Genomic DNA, 24,631 nt, shown 5'->3' on the forward strand with positions numbered 1-24,631 from the left:
GGCCCTAAAAATTGTGAAAGACTCCAGCCAACCTAGTCATAGACTGTTCTCTCTGCTACCGCATGGCAAGCGGTACCGGAGCGCCAAGTCTAGGTCCAAGAGGATCCTAAATAGCTTCTACCCCCAAGCCATAAGACTCCTGAACAGCTAATCAAATGGCTACCCAGACAATTTGCATTGCCCGTAGCGGGATTTCTTTTTTTTTTTTTTTACTTTTTTAAACTTTTTTACTTTTACCCCTTTTTCTCCCCAATTTCATGGTATCCAATTGGTAGTTACAGTCTTGTCTCATCGCTGCAACTCCCGTACGGACTCGAGAGAGAGGCGAAGGTCGAGAGCCGCACAGAGCCTCGGGTCGAGGGCCGCACTGCTTCTTGACACAATGCCCACTTAACCCGGAAGCCAGCCGCACCAATGTGTCGGAGGAAACACCATGAACCTGGCGACCGTGTCAGCGTGCACTGCGCCCGGCCCGCCACAGGAGTCGCTAGTGCGTGATGGGACAAGGACATCCATACCGGCCAAACCCTCCCCTAACCCGTACGACGCTGGGCCAATTGTGTGCCACCCCATGGGTGGTAAAGGGATTGATTCAATATGCACATTGACAATGCCATCCCCACAGTGACTGTGCGTACATAACCCAACCAGAAGCCATGGATCACAGGCAACATCCGCACTGAGCTAAATGCTACAGCGGCCGCGTTCAAGTAGCGGGACACTAATCCAGACGCTTATAAGAAATCCCACTACGGGGCCTCCCGAGTGGCGCAGTGGTCGCTAGCTGTGCCTCTAGAGATTTTGGTTTAGAGTCCAGGCTCTGGTTTAGAGTCCAGGCTCTGTCGCGATTGGGCGTGCTCAACCCTCCTTTTCTTGTAGTCCACAATCATCTCCTTTGTCTTGATCACGTTGAAGGAGAGGTTGTTGTCCTTGCACCACATGGTCAGGTCTCTGGCCTCCTTTTAACCTTATTGTTTACATAATGTTGCTGTTACTGTCTCTTATGACCGAAAATAACTTGTGGACATCAGAACAGCGATTACTCACCGAGGACTGGAAGAAACTTTTTCCTTTAACGAGTCAGACGAGAAGGATATCCTGCTTTCACTGGAACAGGCCCAGATCCCCACCTTTTGCGTGAAGAAAAGACCCAGGAAAAGGAGCCGCAGATCGGGCAGCCTTCGAAGAATCCGTAGGCGAGTGGGTAAACTCCCACTGCCATCCGTTCTTCTTGCTAACGTGCAATCATTGGAAAATAAAATTGATGACCTATGATTAGATTATCCTACCAACGGGACATTAAAAACAAACATCTTATTTTTCACCGAGACGTGGCTGAACAACGATATGGACAATATAGAGCTAGCGGAATTTTCCATGCACCGGCAGAACAGAGATGCTACCTCTGGTAAGACGAGGGGTGGCGGTGTGTGTCTATTTGTCAATAACAGCTGGTGTGCAATGTCTAATATTAAAGGAGTCTCGAGGTATTGCTTGCCTGGGGTAGAGTACCTTATGATAAGCTGTAGACCACACTATCAACCAAGAGAGTTCTCATCTATATTATTTGTATCTGTCTATTTACCACCACAGAACGAAGCTGGCACTAAGACCGCTCTCAACCAACTGTATAAGCCCATAAGCAAAGAAGAAAATGCTGGTGATCTGCTTGAAACATGTTGGTATTACAGACTCGGACAGGGAGAGGTTGAAAATGTCAGTGAAGACACTTGCCAGTTGGTCGGCGCATGCTCGGAGTACACGTCCTGTTAATCCGTCTGGCTCTGCGGCCTTGTGAATGTTGACCTGTTTGAAGGTCTTACTCACATCGGTTGCGGAGAGCCTGATTATACAGTCATCCGGAACAGCTGATGCTCTCATGCATGTTTCAGTGTTACTTGTCTCGAAGTGAGCATATGAGTTATTTAGCTTGTCTGGTAGGCTCGTGTCACTGGGCAGCTCTCAGCTGTGCTTCCCTTTGTAGTCTGTAATAGTTTGCAAGCCCTGCCACATCCGACGAGCGTCGGAGCCGGTGTAGTACGATTCGATCTTAGGAAGGGAAACCCAGCCGCGAGCTGACTAGTGACACGAGCCTACCACACCAGCTAAATGTCTTCTATGCTCGTGTCGAGGCAAGCAACACTGAACTATGCATGAGAGCACCAGCTGTTCCGAACAACTGTGTGATCACGCTCTCTCTCTGCATTGTTGGGAAGGGCACATACGTAAGCATTTTGTCTGTGTCCCAAATGGCACCTTGTTCTTTATATAGTGCAGTACTTTTCACCAGAGCCCTATGGGAGGGAATAGGGTGGCATTTGGAATGCAACCTAACTGTATAACTTTGTGTCTCACAATGTGTTGCTTCAATTTGTTTCAGAGGCATATTTTTCCCAAACACAATTTCATATGGATACAGTGTTAACACAGTGGATTTACTCAGATATGTGAGAGACAGTCTGTGTGTATGTGTGTGTGTATGTGTGTGTGTGTTTTAAAAAGAAATAGATAAGAGAGACTGAGAATAAATTATTTATTGAGCATTTGAAAAGCGTTGAGAGTTTCTTTCTGAGGAAGCAGCTGACTAACACAGAGTTCTAAATAGAGGCAAATGCTCCCTCTCTCCCCCCCTTCTCTTTTTTTTGGAGGCACTAAAAGACGAGGTGTGTCTGTTTCGGACAGATGGGCTGCACTCTGACTAAACGGCAGGCGCAACCACACTCAAACACAAACAAACACACACACTTCCGCTAATCAGAATGCAGGGTAAGCAATAGCTATTTCTCTCCTCCGCTCCATCCCCCTCTCCTCCACTCCTCCGATGGATCCAGAGGGAGGAGAGGAATCACCTCCATTTATCCCTCCATCCCTGAGAGGAATAAACGGATCTTAGCCACAGGGAGAGAGGGATTGGTGCAGAGCAGAGGGATGGAAGGAGGGATGTTAGCAAATAACAGAACAACAGAGAGAAGTAGGCCAATTAGAGCATATCCTCTGTCAAGGATGCAGACAAAGCATGGATATAGTACGTAACTTACTGAATGACTGCAGCCATCTTAATTCACAAACTATTATGGACTCTTCAATCTGAAAGTGTCTGCAGCTAAATCAGGCTAAGTCAAGTCCACCATATGTACAGGTTTAGTGGGCTCTTGTGAACACCTGTGTTGACATGCTGAGGTATTCAGACCCTGATAAACAATAGACCGTGTTATTGAGTATTTTGTTGGTAAGAAGACAGACACCAGACAGACAGACAGAAAGACATGTTGACAGCACAACGCTTTGTTTAGCAGATCTACAGCTGACCACTACTGCCAGCCGTTCACACACACACAAACAAACACACACATACACCCTGCGTGTAAAAAAAGAGATAAAAGAGAGACATACACACACTCATCCTCCCGTGTGACCTTATGGCTCAGCATAGTAGCACGAAAACGACTACAAACTGAAAGCTTCTCCGTATTAAACCACTTCAGCTTAATAACAGTGGAGCCTCTATACACACAGACACAGGCAGACGCACAAGAACACTATATAATACAAAAGTATTTGGACACCCGTTCAAATTAGTGGATTCAGCTATTTCAGCCACACCCGTTGCTGACAGGTGTATAAAATCGAGCACACAGCCATGTAATCTCCATAGAGAAACATTGTCAGTAGAATGGCCCATACTGAAGAGCTCAGTGACTTTCAACGTGGCACAGTCATAGGATGCCACCTTTCAAACAAGTCAGTTCATCAAATTTCTTCCCTGCTAGAGCTGCCCCACTCAACTGTAAGTGCAGCTATTGTTAAGTGGAAACGTCTAAGAGCAACAACGGCTCAGCCGCGAAGTGGTAGGCCACACAAGCTCACAGAACGGGACTTCCGAGTACTGAAGCGCGTAAAAATATCTGTCCTCAGTTGCAACACTCACTACGGAGTTCCAAACTGCCTCTGGAAGTAACGTCAGCACAAGAACTGTTCGTCGGGAGCTTCATGAAATGGGTTTCCATGGCCGAGCAGCCGCACGCAACCCGTGCAATGTCAAGCATCGGCTGGAATGGTGTAAAGCTCGCCGCCGCGTTCTCTGGAGTGATGAATCACTCTTCACCATCTGGCAGTCCGACGGACTAATCTCAGTTTGGCGGATGCCAGGAGAACGCTACCTGCCCAAATGCATAGTGCCAAATGTAAAGTTTGTTGGAGGAGGAATAATTGTCTGGGGCAGTTTTTTTTATGGTTCGGGCTAAGCTCCTTAGTTCCAGTGAAGGGAAATCTTAACACTACAGCATACAACATTCAAGACGATTCTGTGCTTCCAACTTCGTGGTAACAGTTTGGAGAAGGCCCTTTCCTGTTTCAGCATGACAATGCTCCCGTGCACAAAGCGAGGTCCATACATAAATGGTTTGTTGAGATCGGCGTGGAAGAACTTGACTGGCCTGCACAGAGCCCTGACCTCAACCCATCAAACACCTTTGGGATGAATTAGAACGCCTACTGCGAGTCCCCGACCTCACTAATGTTCTTGTAAGCAAGTCCCCGCAGCAGTGTTCCAACATCTAGTGGAAAGCCTTCCCAGAAGAGTGGAGGCTGTTATAGCAGCAAAGGGGGACCAACTCCATATTAATGCCCATGATTTTGGAAAGAGATGTTTAACGAGCAGGTGTCCACATACTTTGGGTCATGTAGTGTATGTCTAGGCTACAGAAATTGGTTCAATTATGGACTAAAATAAATGTGTTAAATAAATAAATGAAGAATATTGAATATTGCAGAATATTGAATATTGTATATAAATGTATTTTCGTTTAATCTAGTTTTTACACCATCCATTAACACCAACCATTCACTATAAAACATTTGTTTATCAACGAAAAAGCTAGGCAAAAATAATAGGTTTAAAAATAAGTGCGCCTAAAACATTTATTTCAAATAACCTAAAAATACAACAAAATAAGAGTATGCCACATGACAATGCAGTGCTATAGAAACAAGTTCATAAACAAATTGTCCAAGAATGTGCTTAGTGGTCTGGTCTCATACATAAGGATTTGGAGTCATTGAAAGGGTGGGACGAATGCGAACACACCAAGCTTCCTGATCTCTTGGGCGTAGTCGGTGCTGTTCAAGTATTTTTGTCGCACTATGGGAAGCATTTGTATTTTTCACCAAATGGCCTGTTTCATGTGAAAGAAGCAACCCCAGTTGTGAGTCCCAGGAAGCACCTTCATAAAGGCTTTAAAAGCAGCTGGCTCAAAGTCAGTCACAACTTGGTCAGTTTCTTCCTGGGTCTTCAGGCTTCTCTCCTTCAGGCCATTCATCACCTTTCAGAGCATTGTCTGGGATATCGTTGTGTTCTCCATATAACTTGGAAATAACCCCATCAGTGAGGGTTATGCGACCACGGCATTTGAAAGCATCATATTCGGTGCACTTCCAGAATAACTTATTTGTGGCTGTCGTTCCCATCTGTAGGTGTAGCCTTCATTCACCAGGATAATATTTCAAATCAAATCAAATCCAATTTTATTTGTCACATACACATGGTTAAAAGATGTTAATGCGAGTGTAGCGAAATGCTTGTGCTTATAGTTCCGACAATGCAGTAATAACCAACAAGTAATCTAACCTAACAATTCCACAACTACTACCTTATACACACAAGTGTAAAGGGATAAAGAATATGTACATAAAGATATATGAATGAGTGATGGTACAGAACGGCATAGGCAAGATGCAGTAGATGGTATAGAGTACAGTCTATACATATGAGATGAGTAATGTAGGGTATATAAACATAAAGTGGCATAGTTTAAAGTGGCTAGTGATACATGTATTACATAAAGATGGTAAGATGCAGTAGATGATATAGAGTACAGTATATACATATGAGATGAGTAATGTAGGGTATGTAAACATTATATTAAGTGGCATTGTTTAAAGTGGCTAGTGATACATTTTTACATCATTTCCATCAATTCCTATTATTAAAGTGGCTGGAGTTGAGTCAGTATGTTGGCAGCGGCCACTAAATGTTAGTGGTGGCTGTTTAACAGTCTGATGGCCTTGAGATAGAAGCTGTTTTTCAGTCTCTCGGTCCCTGTTTTGATGCACCTGTACTGACGTCGCCTTCTGGATGATAGCGGGGTGAACAGGCAGTGGCTCGGGTGGTTGTTGTCCTTGATGATCTTTATGGCCTTCCTGTGACATCGGGTGGTGTAGGTGTCCTGGAGGGCAGGTAGTTTGCCCCCGGTGATGCGATGTGCAGACCTCACTACCCTCTGGAGAGCCTTACGGTTGTGGGCGGAGCAGTTGCCGTACCAGGCGGTGATACAGCCCGACAGGATGCTCTCGATTGTGCATCTGTAGAAGTTTGTGAGTGCTTTTGGTGACAAGCCGAATTTCTTCAGCCTCCTGAGGTTGAAGAGGCGCTGCTGCGCCTTCTTCACAACGCTGTCTGTGTGGGTGGACCAATTCAGTTTGTCCGTGATGTGTACACCGAGGAACTTAAAACTTTCCACCTTCTCCACTACTGTCCCGTCGATGTGGATAGGGGGGTGCTCCCTCTGCTGTTTCCTGAAGTCCACAATCATCTCCTTTGTTTTGTTGACGTTGAGTGTGAGGTTATTTTCCTGACACCACACTCCGAGGGCCCTCACCTCCTCCCTGTAGGCCGTCTCGTCGTTGTTGGTAATCAAGCCTACCACTGTAGTGTCGTCCGCAAACTTGATGATTGAGTTGGAGGCGTGCATGGCCACGCAGTCGTGGGTGAACAGGGAGTACAGGAGAGGGCTCAGAACGCACCCTTGTGGGGCCCCAGTGTTGAGGATCAGCGGTGTGGAGATGTTGTTTCCTACCCTCACCACCTGGGGGCGGCCCGTCAGGAAGTCCAGGACCCAGTTGCACAGGGCGGGGTCGAGACCCAGGGTCTCGAGCTTGATGACGAGTTTGGAGGGTACTATGGTGTTAAATGCTGAGCTGTAGTCGATGAACAGCATTCTCACATAGGTATTCCTCTTGTCCAGATGGGTTAGGGCAGTGTGCAGTGTGGTTGCGATTGCGTCGTCTGTGGATCTATTGGGTCGGTAAGCAAATTGGAGTGGGTCTAGGGTGTCAGGTAGGGTGGAGGTGATATGGTCCTTGACTAGTCTCTCAAAGCACTTCATGATGACGGAAGTGAGTGCTACGGGGCGGTAGTCGTTTAGCTCAGTTACCTTAGCTTTCTTGGGAACAGGAACAATGGTGGCCCTCTTGAAGCATGTGGGAACAGCAGACTGGGATAAGGATTGATTGAATATGTCCTTAAACACACCAGCCAGCTGGTCTGCGCATGCTCTGAGGACGCGGCTGGGAATGCCGTCTGGGCCTGCAGCCTTGCGAGAGTTAACACGTTTAAATGTTTTACTCAACTCGGCTGCAGTGAAGGAGAGCCCGCAGGTTTTGGTAGCGGGCCGTGTCAGTGGCACTGTATTGTCCTCAAAGCGAGCAAAAAAGTTATTTAGTCTGTCTGGGAGCAAGACATCCTGGTCCGCGACGGGGCTGGTTTTCTTTTTGTAATCCGTGATTGACTGTAGACCCTGCCACATACCTCTTGTGTCTGAGCTGTTGAATTGCGACTCTACTTTGTCTCTATACTGGCACTTAGCTTGTTTGATTGCCTTGCGGAGGGAATAGCTACACTGTTTGTATTCGGTCATGTTTCCGGTCACCTTGCCCCGATTAAAAGCAGTGGTTCGCGCTTTCAGTTTCACGCGAATGCTGCCATCAATCCACGGTTTCTGGTTTGGGAATGTTTTAATCGTTGCTGTGGGTACGACATCGTCAATGCACTTTCTAATGAACTCGCTCACCGAATCAGCGTATTCGTCAATGTTGTTGTTGGACGCAATACGGAACATATCCCAATCCACGTGATCGAAGCAGTCTTGAAGCGTGGAATCAGATTGGTCGGACCAGCGTTGAACAGACCTGAGCGCGGGAGCTTGCTGTTTCAGTTTCTGTTTGTAGGCTGGAAGCAACAAAATGGAGTCGTGGTCAGCTTTTCCGAAAGGAGGGCGGGGGAGGGCCTTATATGCGTCGCGGAAGTTAGTATAACAATGATCCAAGGTTTTACCAGCCCTGGTAGCACAATCGATATGCTGATAGAATTTAGGGAGTTTTGTTTTCAGATTAGCCTTGTTAAAATCCCCAGCTACGATGAATGCAGCCTCAGGGTGTGTGGTTTCCAGTTTACAAAGAGTCAGATAAAGTTCGTTCAGGGCCATCGATGTGTCTGCTTGGGGGGGAATATATACGGCTGTGATTATAATCTAAGAGAATTCCCTTGGTAGATAATGCGGGCGACATTTGATTGTGAGGAATTCTAAATCAGGTGAACAGAATGACTTGAGTTCCTGTATGTTGTTATGATCACACCACGTCTCGTTAATCATAAGGCATACCCCCCCCGCCCCTCTTCTTACCAGACAGATGTTTGTTTCTGTCGGCGCGATGCGTGAAGAAACCAGCTGGCTGCACCGACTCCGTTAGCGTCTCTCGAGTGAGCCATGTTTCCGTGAAGCAAAGAACGTTACAGTCTCTGATGTCTCTCTGGAATGTTACCCTTGCTCGGATTTCATCAACCTTGTTGTCAAGAGACTGGACATTGGCGAGTAGTATGCTAGCGAGTGGAGCGCAATGTGCCCGTCTCCGAAGCCTGACCAGAAGACCGCTTCGTTTGCCCCTTTTACGGCGTCGTTGTTTAGGGTCGCCAGCTGGGATCAGATCCATTGTACTGGAGGGAAGGCAAAACACAGGATCCGCTTCGGGAGAGTCATATTTCTGGTTGTAATGACGGTGAGTGGACGTTGCTCTTATATTCAGTAGTTCCTCCCGACTGTATGTAATGAAACCTAAGATTACCTGGGGTACCAATGTAAGAAATAACACATAAAAAAACAAAATACTGCATAGTTTCCTAGGAACGCGAAGCGAGGCGGCCATCTCTGTCGGCGCCGGAAGTAGAAGACGCACAGAGAGGATAAATTCAGGTTCCATTGCTTGTTCTGACCTCCTCTAATAGGCTGACCAAACCGCTCGCGTCGTGTAAATTTAGGAATCTGTGTTATTCAATTATTTCACCCACACTGCTCGTGCACGTCAACGAGCGTCTGCGTTGCCAAGGGCTAAAATAGCAGTCATTCTTATTTCTGACGCAGATCGTGCTGCAAGTCCTGCCTCTCCCATCTCTTCATTGGTTTATAGAAGCAGGTACCCATGTGCCATCTCCTCATTGGTTATATTATCATTGGTTATATTATTATACCCAGGTGGGTGATTGAAAGACAAACTGTTTTGCCGGTAGTTGTGGTAATACTACGAAAGTTTAGATGCCAATCACCATATAAGTTCAAAGATGAAAAAGCCTGGAAGGAGGAGAGATGACGAGAAACGATTTGGTTGACCGTTTTATGTGTGGATTAATTTTCGGAGTAGAGGACCTTGTGCATTTTCAGGTAAAATAACAACCTAATGTTTATATCCCAGGACAAATTAGCTAGCAACAGCAAGCTAGCTAAATAGGAGAAATTAGCTAGCAAGTGCAAGCTAACTAGCTAAATTGCCGTAAATGTTTAATGCTTTTCAACCTGTCCCCAAATTAATGTCATTGGTTCAGAGTTTGTTTTGATATTTTAACCTGCGTGTCGTGATCGCGTTTGGTGTAGGGGGACAAAATATATTTATGCACGATGTCGCACGCGCGCAGCCGGTATGGGTTCCGTGTAAGAATAACGAATGCTGAGGGTAGCAGTGCAAGATCTTTTTAAGCAGAATATTTGGATTATTAGCATAAGATTATTAGCATATGAACGATTTGCAATTCGATTGCTGGACTATTGAAGCCATCCAACCAAACCATTTATTCAGATCTGGCAGTTCAAAGAGGATAGTTTCAAAGGTAATCAATTGGACATAGTTATTGTTAATTAGCAGCATACGGCGTACATTTGCATTCATTCAGTTAAAAAATACTAAAATAGTTTTCTTTAGTTTGTGTGCATATTATTATTTTACATTTAAGTATGACCTCCTGAAACTAGAACTGTATTTTGGGCCTCATGGAAATGTAAAATGTCAATACATTCTAAAACATTTTACTTGTCCAAAATCGTGCTGAAATAAAACACTTTTCGATCCTTGTATTAATGGCAGTGTTGTTTGCCTATCAATATAGTAAGCATTTATCTGTGAAATTAGACATCGAACTTGAACCCCGTTTCAACAAATCATCATCTGATTCAGAAAATGATTTCCAAAATGACAGTAAAGTGAACAGCTGTTGTGATAGCACGCAAGGTTTTTCTAGAATGTCTCATACGTTACGAAAAGGATAGTCCAAACTATACAGGGTAAAAATGTTGGCCTATAGCATTTTTAAACAGGTTCAAAAGCAAAAGAGCTTTATTTTCTTGTAATGCATTTTATTCAATGGCTTCACCGAAGTGTCCTCAAGCCAGGGTTGGGTGGCACTTTACAACATTCCAATGTTATAGTCTTGTGAATTTCTCATGCATATTTTTTGATTGAAAGTGGGAACAAATTGGAGAGATGTACAAATAACGTTAGTGATTTCAAAACAAAATAGACTACATTTTCATTCAAATTATAAAGACATGAGGTGAATATCAAAAAAGTTTTAAAAGATGTCTTTGCCTTAAAGTTGTACCTCGGATTAATATTTTATATAATGGCCTATACAGTAAACTCAAAATATGGTATTCTGTTGTTTTGAAATAGGCTACGTTTTCCATATCATAATGAGACTCAATGAAACGACACAGGCCAAATGGATTTTGTGATGTTTTCCTATATTAAATTGACTTATTAGACTGTTAAATGTAGGGTAAAAGGCAGATATTTTATATAAACATTGGATTTCTGTGGTCTGAATTTCATTATAATTTTTGCTTTCAGTAGGTAGGCCTACCCATGTGTCTCTCCTCTCTCTGAAAGCCTGCTCACTGATGTCAATACCAAAGCTGATAATTGTGACTTGATTGAATTGGAACGATGTGAATAATGATAATGATAGTGAGAGCCCATTATAGACTAACCCTTTAATCATAGGCTATTGTTACTTTGTGTCTCTAAAATCACAATGTTTCCATTTCTATAGTCATGTGACAGAGTATTTATTTTTATTGAAACCTCCAAATGTTGGCTTTTTACCAGATCCATTTTTTCTGCATTAAAATGTTTTATTTTCATTACTGAACAAAATTCAGTATGCTATAGCCTGTAGATCATTTCTGCCCATATGAACACATGTATTTTAGGCCATATTAAGAACAGCTATGCTTGATTTAATGAAAAGCAGCTAACAGACACAAAATTTCACATTCTTCAATAAAAGACTCATAAACAGAAACAGGAAATAGGCTCCACAGCTGGCTTCACAGTTTCCCCGCAAAAAAAGGCCTACAAGAAAACTCAATGTATCTCCATAAAGTTGAGTGAGCGAGGGGGTCTGTGCGCTGCGTAGTACCGTCCACAAAATGGCAAGCAACACACTACACACATCCTACTGTGACCGTCCAACTCAGCATAGTAGCACAAAACCGTCCACAAACTGAAAGCTTCTCCATATTAAACCACTTCAGCTTAGCAGTGGGGACTTTACTGTGATCTGTTCTCTACTCACACACACACCCCAATCTGTCTTCGTGGAGTTCCTGGAATCACAGCTACACCAAACCGGTATTAAAACATGACAAGGTGTGGGCCACAATGGATCTTGCCATTAGTCTGTTTAAGAAAGTGTGTCATCCTGCCAAAAAGCATGTCATACCAAACGGTGTCCCCCTCCAAAACACCCCACTAGAAGACCATGATCTTTGACCCTACCTGTTTGTCCTTGTCCTTGGACTTTCCACTGCCGCTGACCCGGGAGGAAGTGACATCACGGGGGATGACAGAGATCTGGTGCAGTGGCATGTTCATCCCCGCGCAGCCCACCGGACTGGTCGGGCTCACACACACACTTCCTGTCTCGCTGGCATGACGGGCTGAATCGCTACTCCCAGGCTACACTGCTCTGGAGAGGAGAATAAGTAGAAAGAGGAGATACAGGTTTAGACATACAGCACATAAATAACACTACTCACATTTATTTTCACAAGATATGCATTTATTTTTTTGTAGACATTTTCTTTTCTCCAACAGTATGACTGGTCTGGTTCTGGAACTGTGGGTGGCTAATCAGAGTGATGATAACACATTGACAGAGAAAAGAGTCGGAACAGCCCATGCTGTGAAGTCTATAAAAACTATTGTCTGAAAATAGAATAATAGCACATTGATCGAGAGGGAGAGAATGAACCACGGTCTGAATAGAACATAACACACTGACTGTCCACATTGACAAAGGTCTGAATTAGAGCTGGGTGATACGGACAAAAATCTATATTGCGATAAATTGCCTGAATTGATGCGATGACGACAAATAGAACGATATGTATATAACAATGTCCACCACAGAGGTCATTTCCATGTTAAAGGACCCATGAGCACTAAACATCACCCAGAAAAAGTCTTAAAAGGCATTATAAAAACATTAAAACACAATAATGTTGAATTCAAGACCCCTACCAACTAATATCAACACTTATAATAAGAATTTGTTCTTAACTGACTTGCCAAATTAAATAAAGGGTAAACACAAATAATAATATTTAGTTTGGGATAACATAACGCCTTCTGTAAGTTCAATAAACATTGCCTTGTGCTGTGAAGGCTGAACCATGGTCAATCAAATCAAATGTATTTTATATACCCCTTTTGACAACAGTAGTTGTCACAAAGTGCAGCACCATGATAACACAACAACAGGGAGGGAGGGAAGAGGTAGAAGACAGGAAGATGGTGAGGATGAGGGGTATTGATGCATCACTAATCTAGTGCTGTCTGGAAGTAGAGGTGGGTTCTCTCTCAGTAAAGGTTAGGGATATCTCAGGGGACTATAGGGGTTTCTGGTAATCTCTTCCTCAGATCCCAAGGACATTATAGACAGTGAGGACAAGACACAGGGAGACTAACAAGGGGACCTGATACCATCACAGACAGATGAATTACATACCAGGGCTTTCCATTAAGGAAAGGCTTTCCATTATGTAATGAGAGAGAAGGAGAGCAGGAGAGAGGGAGACAGAGAAAGAGAGATGGGGCAGAGTGAAGGAGGGTGGAGAGATGGAGAGGGATAGAGAGAAAGAAAAAGATAGACAGTGAAAGAGAGACCTCCAACATGCAATTGCTTATGAGCTTATCTCCAGTGTGAGACAGTGAGTCCAGAGAAATGTCTGCACAAACCACTGTTTCCCCTACACACTAGTGCTACATGGACACTGACCCAGCCTTCACCATCCTACACACACACACACACACACACACACACACACACAAAGCCAGGCTTTATGCAGATACAGGGACAAGGTCATGTGTTTGTAGGCAGTACTGCCATTTTGTTTCACCTCTGTTTGGACCGCTGTAGACCCCAGCAGCATTATGAGATATACACACACGTGTTGGCCCTAGCCCTACTTCACATATCGCTTGCTTATCACTAGATAACAATTTATAGTTGAACAGAATCTGCTAGAAAGATAATGTACTCATACAATTTGAATTATCTGCAAAAGAACAGGCCTTAATCAATATACTGTAGCTATTACTTCACCAATATAGCCAACTGAACAAGCAGAGGACTGAAGCCTTTACAGAAGTAAGCCTGGTTCTAAACTAATCTTTAGGCCTGTAGGTGGGGCCTAAAATAGAGATTGTACTAAATATTTCAACTCCATGTGGGTTACATTTACGTTCTGGACAATCAATGATACTGTATATGTCTGGGCCATCACTGTTTCGGTAACCATCTGGCCAATCAATAACTTCCTGAAAAGGTCTGATCGGTCAGAAATTAACCTTGTTGCCATGGCACCAGCTACAGAGGTCATTATGACTGGAGGCTTGTTCGGTTTTACAATAACATGCTGAAACACACAAAAGAGAGTGCGAGTGGGCTCTGATTTCTGTCAGCACGCACAGTCACCCACACTGCTTGAGTCTAATGATTCATACACCATTCCCACTTGGCACAGACGTCATTTCACCCCAGGTGGTGAAGGTAGGAAACCACACCTCCACCCCGCTGATCCTCAACACTGGGGCCCCACAAGGGTGCATGCTCAGTCCCCTCCTGTACTCCCTGTTCACCCATGACTGCGTGGCCAAGCACGCATCCAACTCAATCATCAAGTTTGCGGATGACAACAGTAGTAGGCTTGATTACCAACAATGATGAGACAGCCTACAGGGAGGAGGTGAGGGCTCAGGGAGTGTGGTGCCAAGAAAACAACCTCTCACTCAACGTCAACAAAACAAAGGAGATGATCGTGGACTTCAGGAAACAGCAGAGGGAGCACCCCCCCATCCACATCGACGGGACCGTAGTGGAGAAGGTGGAAAGCTTCAAGTTCCTCGGCGTACACATCACGGACAAACTGACCAAAAATGGTCAACTCAGACAGACAGTGTGGTGAAGAAGGCGCAACACCTAAAATCCTCACAAACTTTTACAGATGCACAATCGAGAGCATCCTGTCGGGCTGTATCAGCGCTTGATACGGCCAATGCACCGCCCGCAACCACACGACTCTCCAGAGGGTAGTGCGGTCTGCCCAACGCCTCACCGGTCTGCCCAACAAACTACCTGCCCTCCAGGACACCGACAGCACCCAATGTCACAGAAAGGCCAAAAGGATCATCAAGGACAACAACCACCCGAGCCACTGCCTGTTCACCCCACTATCATCCAGAAGGTGAGGTCAGTACAGGTGAATCAAAGCTGAAACAGAGAGACGGAAAAATAGCTTCTGTCTCAAGACCATCAGACTGTTAAATAGCCATCACTAGCACATAAAGGCTGCTGTCTATATACATAGACTTAAAATCACTGGCCACTTTAATAAATAGAACACTAGAACCTTTAATAATTTACCCATCTCATCTCATAATTTACCCATCGTCCATCTATTTTTATATTCTTAATTCCATTCCTTTACTAGATTTGTGTGTATTGGGTATATGTTGTGGAATTGTTAGATATTATTGCACTGTCGGAGCTAGAAGCGCAAGGATTTAGCTACACCCGCAATTACATCTCCTAAACACATGTATATCTTCATTTAACATTTCAGATTTATTTTTATTAGGCAAGTCAGTTTAGAACAAATTCTTATTTACAATGACGACCTTGCCTTGTTCAGAGGCAGAATGACAGATGTTTACCTTGTCAGCTCAGGGATTCGATCTAGCAACCTTTCGGTTACTGGCCCAACGCTCTAACCAGTAGGCTACCTGCCGCCCCAAAATATGTATGTGTATATGACCAATAAAATGTTATTTTATTTCGTTTTTATTTACATTTGGTTGAGCTGTCACCATGTCATTGGATTTAGGTTAAAGGTTTGGTGAAAAAAACAATTTCCTTACGTTGAGGACTTTTTGCAAATACAATCAATTTTCCACATTGATTCAGTCAGTTTTTGCACAGTGGGTTGTGTCTTGCTGCGAGTTTTTAATAAGTGATTGACAAGTTCGCCGCCATTGGACTCTGGAGCAGTGGAAACGCGTTCTCTGGAGTGATGAATCATGCTTCACCATCTGGCAGTCCGACGGACGAATCTGGGTTTGGCGGATGCCAGGAGAACGCTACCTGCCCCAATGCATAGTACCAACTGTAAAATTTAGTGGAGGAGGAATAATGGTCTGGGGCCATTTTTTATGGTTTGGGCTAGTCCCTTTAGTTCCAGTGAAGGGAAATCTTAACGCTACAGCATACAATGACATTCAAGACGATTCTGTGCTTCCAATTTTGTGACGAAGGTTTGGGGAAGGCCTTTTCCTGTTTCAGCATGACAATGCCCCGTGCACAAAGCGAGGTCCATACAGAAATGGTTTGTCGAAATCGGTGTGGAAGAACATGACTGGCCTACACAGAGCCATGACCTCAACCCTGTCTAACACCTTTGGGATGAATTGGAACGCCCACTGCGAGGCCAGGCCTAATCGGCCAACATCAGTGCCAGACCTCATTAATGCCTGTGGCTGAATGGAAGCAAGTCCCTGCAGCAATGTTCCAACGTCTAGTGGAAAGCCTTCCCAGAAGAGTGGAGGCTGTTATAGCAGAAGAGGGGGGACCAACTCCATATTAATGCCCATGATTTTGTAATGAGATGTTCGACGAGCAGGTGTCCACATACACTACATGACCAAAAGTATCTAAAATCAGGCCCAAAGAAATCCTGCACCCCCTGACAAGAAATATTTCTGCCGTCTCGAACTGTAGCCTACAGCGCATTTTCTATATTAGCGGGTTAGGACCTGGAACAGGCCTCATATTTTCTCTTTTTCACATATAGGTTGTGCGGTTGTGGATGAGTTATTAGCAATTGCAGGCGGGTGCGGGTGGAAAAACAGCTGACCACACCACTAACCCATTGATTCTTAAAGAATATAAGTTATAAATGCCTCATGAGTTCGTTCAACTGTCAGACCCAATCAGAACCTAAAATATAAGCTTGTTTTACTCCAATGTTGTAAACAATGTAAATAAACATTTTATAGCCTCAAAACCCTCTCTCCCTCCTCTCCCCTCATCATATCCACAACAACAGAATTAATAAATGAATAAAGAGTGTGTTCTCACTAATCGTTAGCTCACTGGAGTCAACGAACCTTACAGATACATTTTTATAATATCATAATAGACACAGGTATATATTGGAGTACAGTAATAACAATCACACATCTTTCATTATAAGTTTCCAATGATACCACCGACTGGTATTGGACACGTGTGTCAGCCTGTAAAGCCTTATTGATGGTCAAACACAAACTGAACTGTGTGAAGGGACACACAGTTCAGTCCAGAATATCTTCAGATAACAAACTTTCATCAAAAGGCAATACAGGCTGGTTGTGACAATAACTGAATACCACCTCTGTTTACACTCTTCATAAAGTCCCGTTGTGTGTGCGTGCGTGTTATGCTTTCCGAACATCCCACATCTACTGTCTGTGTCTGGGAAAAATTGAACTAAAATGGTCTGTGGGAAAACAGTCAGAAAATTCTAACTGATTATTCTGCTGAGGTGAATTGTTTTTACGAAACCATTGATAAACGGATTACAAACATTGACGCAACCTTTCCACCTGTGAGATCTAAACCTGGTCTCGGTGTATACAACCCAGTTCTTTCTCTGCTGCAGGCCCTTGTACTTTCATTATAATAGGAATGTTTCTCCGTAGAGGCATGTAAGAATGGAACCTGTATAAAGCTCTAGCTCTGGTAGTTCCAGTCAACAGTGATTTCATTGCAGCCATGAGCAAGGTCTTGAATAAATCTTTCCCTTATGGATTTAAATTCAAAGACAGTACTATGCTGTTTATCAAGTCTCCAGATCTGTTGTGAAAAATGTATTACATCTATTTCAAATGTATTTTAATGAGCCAACCTGGATAAAAGGTATGTTAAATCAAATGTACACCTACATGATACATAAATTAAGCGTCCACCCATGAAATTATCTTTCAAAACAGAAATGCTGTATAAATCTACACATCCATGACGAATGAAAAGGCCTCCTGTGTAAAGCGGGAACTGCTACTTCAGGGCGAAAAAACAGGCAGCCTGAGCCCTTGAAGGACCACAATGGCCGTAATGACATCATCAACCAGAGAATGGTAAGGTACAGTACATCATCAACCAGAGAATGGTAAGGTACAGTACATCATCAACCAGAGAATGGTAAGGTACAGTACATCATCAACCAGAGAATGGTAAGGTACAGTACATCATCAACCAGAGAATGGTAAGGTACAGTACAACATCAAAAAGAGATAATACTCCCGATCCATTCCAGCTGAGCCGGCACTTCTGCCAAGGTGATATATCGGGGTTGTCAACTGTTTCCAGTTTCATTGCGTACCAATACCATTCAGCTCAGCCACCATGTGTGGTAAGTGTTCTGGCACAAAATGTCAGCTGTGGAATGGGATGAGTTATCCCCATATAGGCCTAATGTGAAGTGCTTTGAGGCTTTGTCAAAAGCGCTATATAAAAATGCAACCAACTACCTAGTGCCATCAGCCACCGCCTAGCTCCTATCTCTGTTGTGTGCTTCAGAGGGGCTTTGCAAACAGCCTACATTCCAACCACCACAGAGTTCTTTACACTGCAGGCACAGCAAGGTCTGACATCCTCCACAGAGAGAGAGAAGCTATTCCAGAGCATCAATATTCATTCTCCCTATGGAGGCTGATAGACAGACATAGTGGAGCACAGAGCACAGCAGGGATAGATTGAGTTACTGTAGGGAACAGTAGAGAGGCAGACATAGTGCAGCTCAGAGCAGGGCATGGTTAGATTGAGTTAGAAGACAGAAGGTAAACCAGGACAACACTAATACTGGACTGTATTACATCCATTGCATTACAGGCCTGAGTCATTCCACCTCAAAATGCACAATAAAGAAATTGTTTCTGTTGTTAGAAACAGTTAAGATTAGCATTCCTGAAACATTACCTTGTTGAAATATAATTTGATCTCTGAGAAATTAAGCTAAGCTGAATGAGTAAGACATGGGGAATCCAACAGAATTATCAATAGCCACCCAAAGACCCCTCCACGCAGATTCCACCCTCAACAACCAGTATACAGTATCAGTTATCTATGTTTAACAAGTAGTATGGAGCTGCTGCTTGGAGTATTGATTCTTCATCCTTTGTAATGTATTCCCTGTGAATCTGGTGATGTTTTTTTCCCATTCAGAAAAATCTACCATTGAAGTCACTTGCATTATTTACCGTAAATTAGTGTGAACGTACCATATGTTGCCCACTAGATGCCGCTGTTCCTGCTACTGCCACCACACCCTTTTATCCATTTTGCTGGTCTCTTGTGTTTGTTACAATGTTTCACAACATTTTCTTTGCAACTTTGGTAGGAAACCAATACCTTTTGCTCATGATGAAAATAATAGTCCTGTATTGATGTCACTTGTTAAATCCACTTCAAATCAGTGTAAATGAAGGGGAGGAGACAGGCTAAATAAGTATTTTTTTGCCTTGAGACAATTGAGACATGGATTGCGTATGTGTGCCATTCAGAGTGTGAATGGGCAAGACAAAATATTTAAGTGCCTTTAACGGGGTATGGTAGTACATGCCAGGCACACCGGTTTGAGTGTGTCAAGAACCAAGGTAGCCGCTACTCTTCCTGGGGTCTGACAAAATTAAGGCAGTTAAACAATAAAAAAAATATTATAATACATTCATTACAGAATTCATAACACACTAAGTGTGTGCCCTCAGGCCCATACTCCACTACCACATATATACAATGCAAAATCCATGTGTACGTGTGTGTATAGTGCGTATGTGAAGAGACCTCTGGTGGCATGTCTTGTGGGGTATGCATGGGTGTCTGAGCTGTGTGCTAGTATTTTAAACAGACAGCTTGGCACATTCAGCTTGTCAACACCTTTTACAAAAACAAGTAATGAGGAAGTCAATCTCTCTTCCACTTTTAGCCATGAGAGCTTTACATGCATGTCATTAATGTTAGCTCTCTGTGTACTTTTAAGGGCCAGCCGTGCTGCCCTGTTCTGAGCCACCTGCAATTTTCCCAAGTCCCTCTTTGTGGCGCACAATTGGCCCAGCGTCATCCGAGTTTGGCCGGGGTAGGCCGACGATGTAAATCAGAATTTGTTCTTAACTGACTTACCTAGTTAAATAAAGGTTTCAATCTGGTCAAACACAATTTTTTCCAAAAGTTTACTAAGGGTTGGTAACAGGCTGATTGGTCGGCTATTTGAACCAGTAAAGGGGGCGTTACTATTCTTGGGTAGCGGAATGACTTTAGCTTCCCTTCAGGCCTGAGGGAACACACTTTCCAGTAGGATTAAATTGAAGATGTGGAAATATCGTCCGCTATTATCCTCAGTAATTTTCCATCCAGATTGTCAGACCCTGGTGGCTTGTCATTATTGATAGACAACAATACATTTTTTCACCTCTTCCACACTGACTTTACAGAATTCAAAAGTACAATTCTTGTCTTTCATAATTTGGTCAGATATACTTGGATGTGTATTGTCAGCATTTGTTGCTGGCATGTCATCCCTAAGTTTGTTTATCATGCCAATGAAAAAGTAATTAAAGTAGTTGGCAATATCAGTGGGTTTTGCGATAAATGAGCCATCTGATTCAATGAATGATGGCTTCGAGTTGTTTTTTTCCCCCAACATTACATTTAAGGTGCTCCAAAGATTTTTTACTATCATTCATCTTTGTTTCATAGTATAGTTTATTTTTATTTAGCTTAATCACATGATTTCTTAATTTGCAGTACGTTTGCCAATCAGTTGGGCTGCCAGACTTATTTGCCATACCTTTTGTCTCATCCCTCTTAAACATACAATTTTTCAATTCCTCATCAATCCAATGGGATTTAACAGTTTTTACAGTAATTTTCTTAATGGGTGCGTGCTTATTATTAACTGGAATAAGTAATTTCATAAATATGTCAAGTGCAGCGTCTGGATGCTCCTCATTACACACCACAGACCAGCAAATATACTTCACATCATCAACATATGAATCCCTACAAAATGTCTTGTATGACCTCTTATACACTATATTAGGCCCATCCTTTGGAACTTTGGTTTTCCTACATATGGCTATTATATTGTGATCACTACATCCTATGGATTTGGATACTGCTTTAAAGCAAATTTCTGCAGCATTAGTAAAGATGTGATCAATACAGGTTGATGATTTCATTCCTGTGCTGTTTGTAAATACCCTGGTAGGTTGACTGACCACCTGAACCAGGTTGGAGGAACTGGTTACAGTTGGAAGTATTTTTCTTGAGTGTGCAGCTTGATGAGAGCCAGTCAATATTTAAAATCACCCAGAAAATATACTTCTCTGTTGATATCACATACATTATCAAGCATTTCACACATATTATCCAGATATCACAAATATTATCCACTGTTAGCACTTAGTGGTCTATAGCAGCTTCCCACAAGAATGGGCTTTAGGTGAGGAAGATGAACCTGTAGCCATATTACTTCAACAATATTAAACATTAGATCGTCTCTAAGCTTTACAGGCACGTGGTTCTAAATATATAGACCACAACACCGCCCCAGTTGGCATTTCTGTCTTTTCTGTAAAATGTTATAACCATGCTACCACTGTATCATCAAAGGTATTATCTAAGTGAGTTTCAAAACATGAATGTCATCTGTTACAAGCAAGTTATTGACTTCATCGACCTTGTTTCTCAGACTGTGGGAAGCATTGGAATCAACATGGGCCAGCATTCCTGTGGAACGCTTTCCACACCTTGTAGAGTCCATGCCCCGACGAATTGAGGATGGTGGAAAAAAAAGATGAATCCTCCTCACTGCAGGAACAATCGGTAGGCTAATGGCTCGATAGCCTCACTAGGGTCCAAAATATGATACAACATTTTAAAAGCTAATGATACTTATATGGTATTTTTAAAGATAGTGATTTAATCAAAGTGTTGACAATGGAGTAGTCAACTGCTGCTTTCTGTGTAGCAAAGGCCATGTTTAACACCTGTTCATTCTTCAATCATATTGCAGATAGCTGAGAAAATGCCTATTAAAAGGAATCTTGAAGTCTGTGGAAGTCAGCAGACTCTTACAAGATTCTTTAAAAAGAAATCTGTGGGTCAGTTGCTAAACAAGTATTTTTTTTAAATAAATAGCATACTGAAATTCACAAAGAGTTGCAAACGCTTGTTGAAATTCTTTCACTAATTGAACTGATGTCATTCTATCTCTTCTCTTAACACGTATGGACCCAGAACTTAACTGACCATCTGTTCTGTTTACTTTAGAGACACATTTTTCCATTTGAAAAAGTCCCCATCACACAATTTGTTTGATTTTAAATGTAATCTTTAATTAATTTTTTTCAAGATAATTTGGGCTATTTACTTAATTTTTTCTGTTTGAATAAAATACATTATTTGAAGAACAAACAATTGTGGCAATTAATATCTTGCAGTAAAATACTTTAGTCTCAAGAGAAAACAGGTTCAATAAATATTTTCAAAAGGTTTAATATTCTCTTACTAAGAAAATAGTCCTGATCATATACACTACTGGTCAAAAGTTTTAGAACACTTACTCATTCAAAGGTTTTTCTTTATTTTTACTATTTTCTACATTGTAGAATAATAGTGAAGACATCAAAACTATGAAATAACATATATGGAATCATGTAGTAACCAAAAAAAGTGTTAAACAAATCAAAATACATTTTAGATTTTAGATTATTCAAAAGTAGCCACCCTTTGCCTTGACAGTTTTGCACACACTTGGTATTCTCTCAACCAGTCACCTGGAATGCATTTCAATTAACAGGTGTGCCTTGTTAAAAGTGAATTTGTGGAATTTCTTTCCTTCTTAATGCGTTTGAGCCAATCAGTTGTGTTGTGACAAGGTAGGGGGGTATACAGAAGATAGCCCTATTTGGTAAAAGACCAAGCCCATTTTATGGCAAGAACAGGTCAAACAAGCAAAGAGAAACGACAGTCCATCATTACTTTAAGACATGAAGGTCAGTCAATACGGAGAATTAAGAACTTTGAAAGTTTCTACAAGTGCAGTTGCAAAAACCATCAAGCGCTATGATGAAACTGGCTCTCATGAGGACTGCCACAGGAATGGAAGACCCAGAGTTACCTCTGCTGCAGAGGATAAGTTCATTAGAGTTACCAGCCTCAGAAATTGCAGCCCAGGCCTCCCGGGTGGCGCAGTGGTCTGAGGCCAGCTGTGCCACCAGAGACTCTGGGTTCGAGCCCAGGCTCTGGTCGCAGCCGGCCGCGACCAGGAGGTCCATGGGGCAGAGCACAATTGGCCTTGCGTCGTCCGGGTTAGGGAGGGTTTGGCCGGCAGGGATATCCTTGTCTCATCGAGCACTAGTGACTCCTGTGGCGGGCCGGGCGCAGTGCACGCTGACCAGGTCGCTAGGTGTACAGTGTTTCCCCTGACACATTGGTGCGACTGGCTTCCGGGTTGGATGCGCGTTGTGTTAAGAAGCACTGCGGCTTGGTTGGGTTGTGTTGTGTTTCGGAGGACGCATGGCTCTCGACCTTCACCTCTCCTGAGTCCGTACGGGAGTTGCAGTGATGAGACAAGACAATAACTACTAACAATTGGATACCACGAAACTGACGGAGAAAAAGGGGGTTATGCCCAAATAAATGCTTCACAGAGTTCAAGTAACAGACATCATAACATCAACTGTTCAGAAGAGACTGTGTGAATCAGACCATGGTCGAATTGCTGCAAAGAAACCACTACTAAAGGACACCAATAAGAAGAAGAGATTTGCTTGGGCCAAGAAACATGAGCAATGGACATTAAACCGGTGGAAATGTGTCCTTTGGTCTGGAGTCCAAATTGGAGATTTTTGGTTCCAACCGATGTCTTTGTGAGATGAGGTGTGGGTTAACGGATGATCTCCACATGTGTGGTTCCCACCGTAAAGCATGGAGGAGGTGATATGTTGTGGGGGTGCTTTACTGGTGACACTGTCAGTGATTTATTTAGAATTCAAGGCACACTTAACCAGCATGGCTACCACAGCATTCTGCAGCAATACGCCCTCCCATCTGGTTTGGGCTTAGTGGGACTATCATTTGTTTTTCAACAGGACAATGACACAACACACCTCCAGGCTGTGTAAGGGCTATTTGACCAAGAAGGAGAGTGATGGAGAGCTACATCAGATGACCTGGCCTCCACAATCCCCCAACCTCAACTAAATTGAGATGGTTTGAGGTGAGTCAGACTGCAGAGTGAAGGAAAAGCAGTCAACAAGTGCTCAGCATATGTGGGAACTCCGTTAAGACCGTTGGAAAAGCATTCCAGGTTTTTGAAAATGTATTTAACTTTATTTAACCAGGTAGGCCAGTTGAGAACAAGTTATCATTTACAACTGCGACCTGGCCAAGATAAAGCAAAGCAGTGCGACAAAAACAACACAGAGTTACACATAAACAAACATACAGTCAATAACACAATAGAAAAACCTATGTACAGTGTGTGCAAATGTAGAAGAGCAGGGAGGTAAGGCAATAAAATACGCCATAGAGGCAAAATAATTACAATTTAGCGTTAACACTGGAGTAATAGCTGTGCAAGTAGAGATACTGGGGCGCAAAAGAGCAAGAGGATAAATAACAATATGGGGATGAGGTAGTTGGGTGTGCTATTTACAGGTTGGCTGTGGGCAGGTACAGGTAAGCTGCTCTGACAGCTGATGCTTAAAGTTAGAGAGGTAGATAAGACTCCAGCTTCAGTGATTTTTGTAATTCGTTTCAGTCATAGGCAGCAGAGAACTGGAAGGAAAGGCGGCCAAAGGAAGTGTTGGCTTTGGGGATGACCAGTGAAATATACCTGCTGGAGCGCGTGCTACCAGGTGAAGCTGGTTGACAGGATAACAAGAGTGTGCACAGCTGTCATCAAGGCAAAGGGTGGCTACTTTGAAGAAT

At 43.1% G+C, this 24,631-nt stretch overlaps 1 protein-coding gene across 1 annotated transcript in view; it reads right to left on the reverse strand.

Moving 5' to 3' along the window:
* LOC120046717 (E3 ubiquitin-protein ligase MARCHF8-like) overlaps positions 1-24,631 on the reverse strand; it is a 126,447-nt gene that overhangs the window by 84,852 nt on the left and 16,964 nt on the right. Inside the window, exon 2 of the mRNA XM_038992162.1 lies at positions 11,881-12,070. Within this exon, the coding sequence (XP_038848090.1) occupies positions 11,881-11,976 (96 nt within the window). The 5' untranslated portion in view covers positions 11,977-12,070. The remainder of the gene's footprint in view (positions 1-11,880; positions 12,071-24,631) is intronic.

This window comes from Salvelinus namaycush, chromosome 4 (genome assembly GCF_016432855.1).
Source record: "Salvelinus namaycush isolate Seneca chromosome 4, SaNama_1.0, whole genome shotgun sequence".
Classification (NCBI taxonomy): Eukaryota; Metazoa; Chordata; class Actinopteri; order Salmoniformes; family Salmonidae; genus Salvelinus; species Salvelinus namaycush.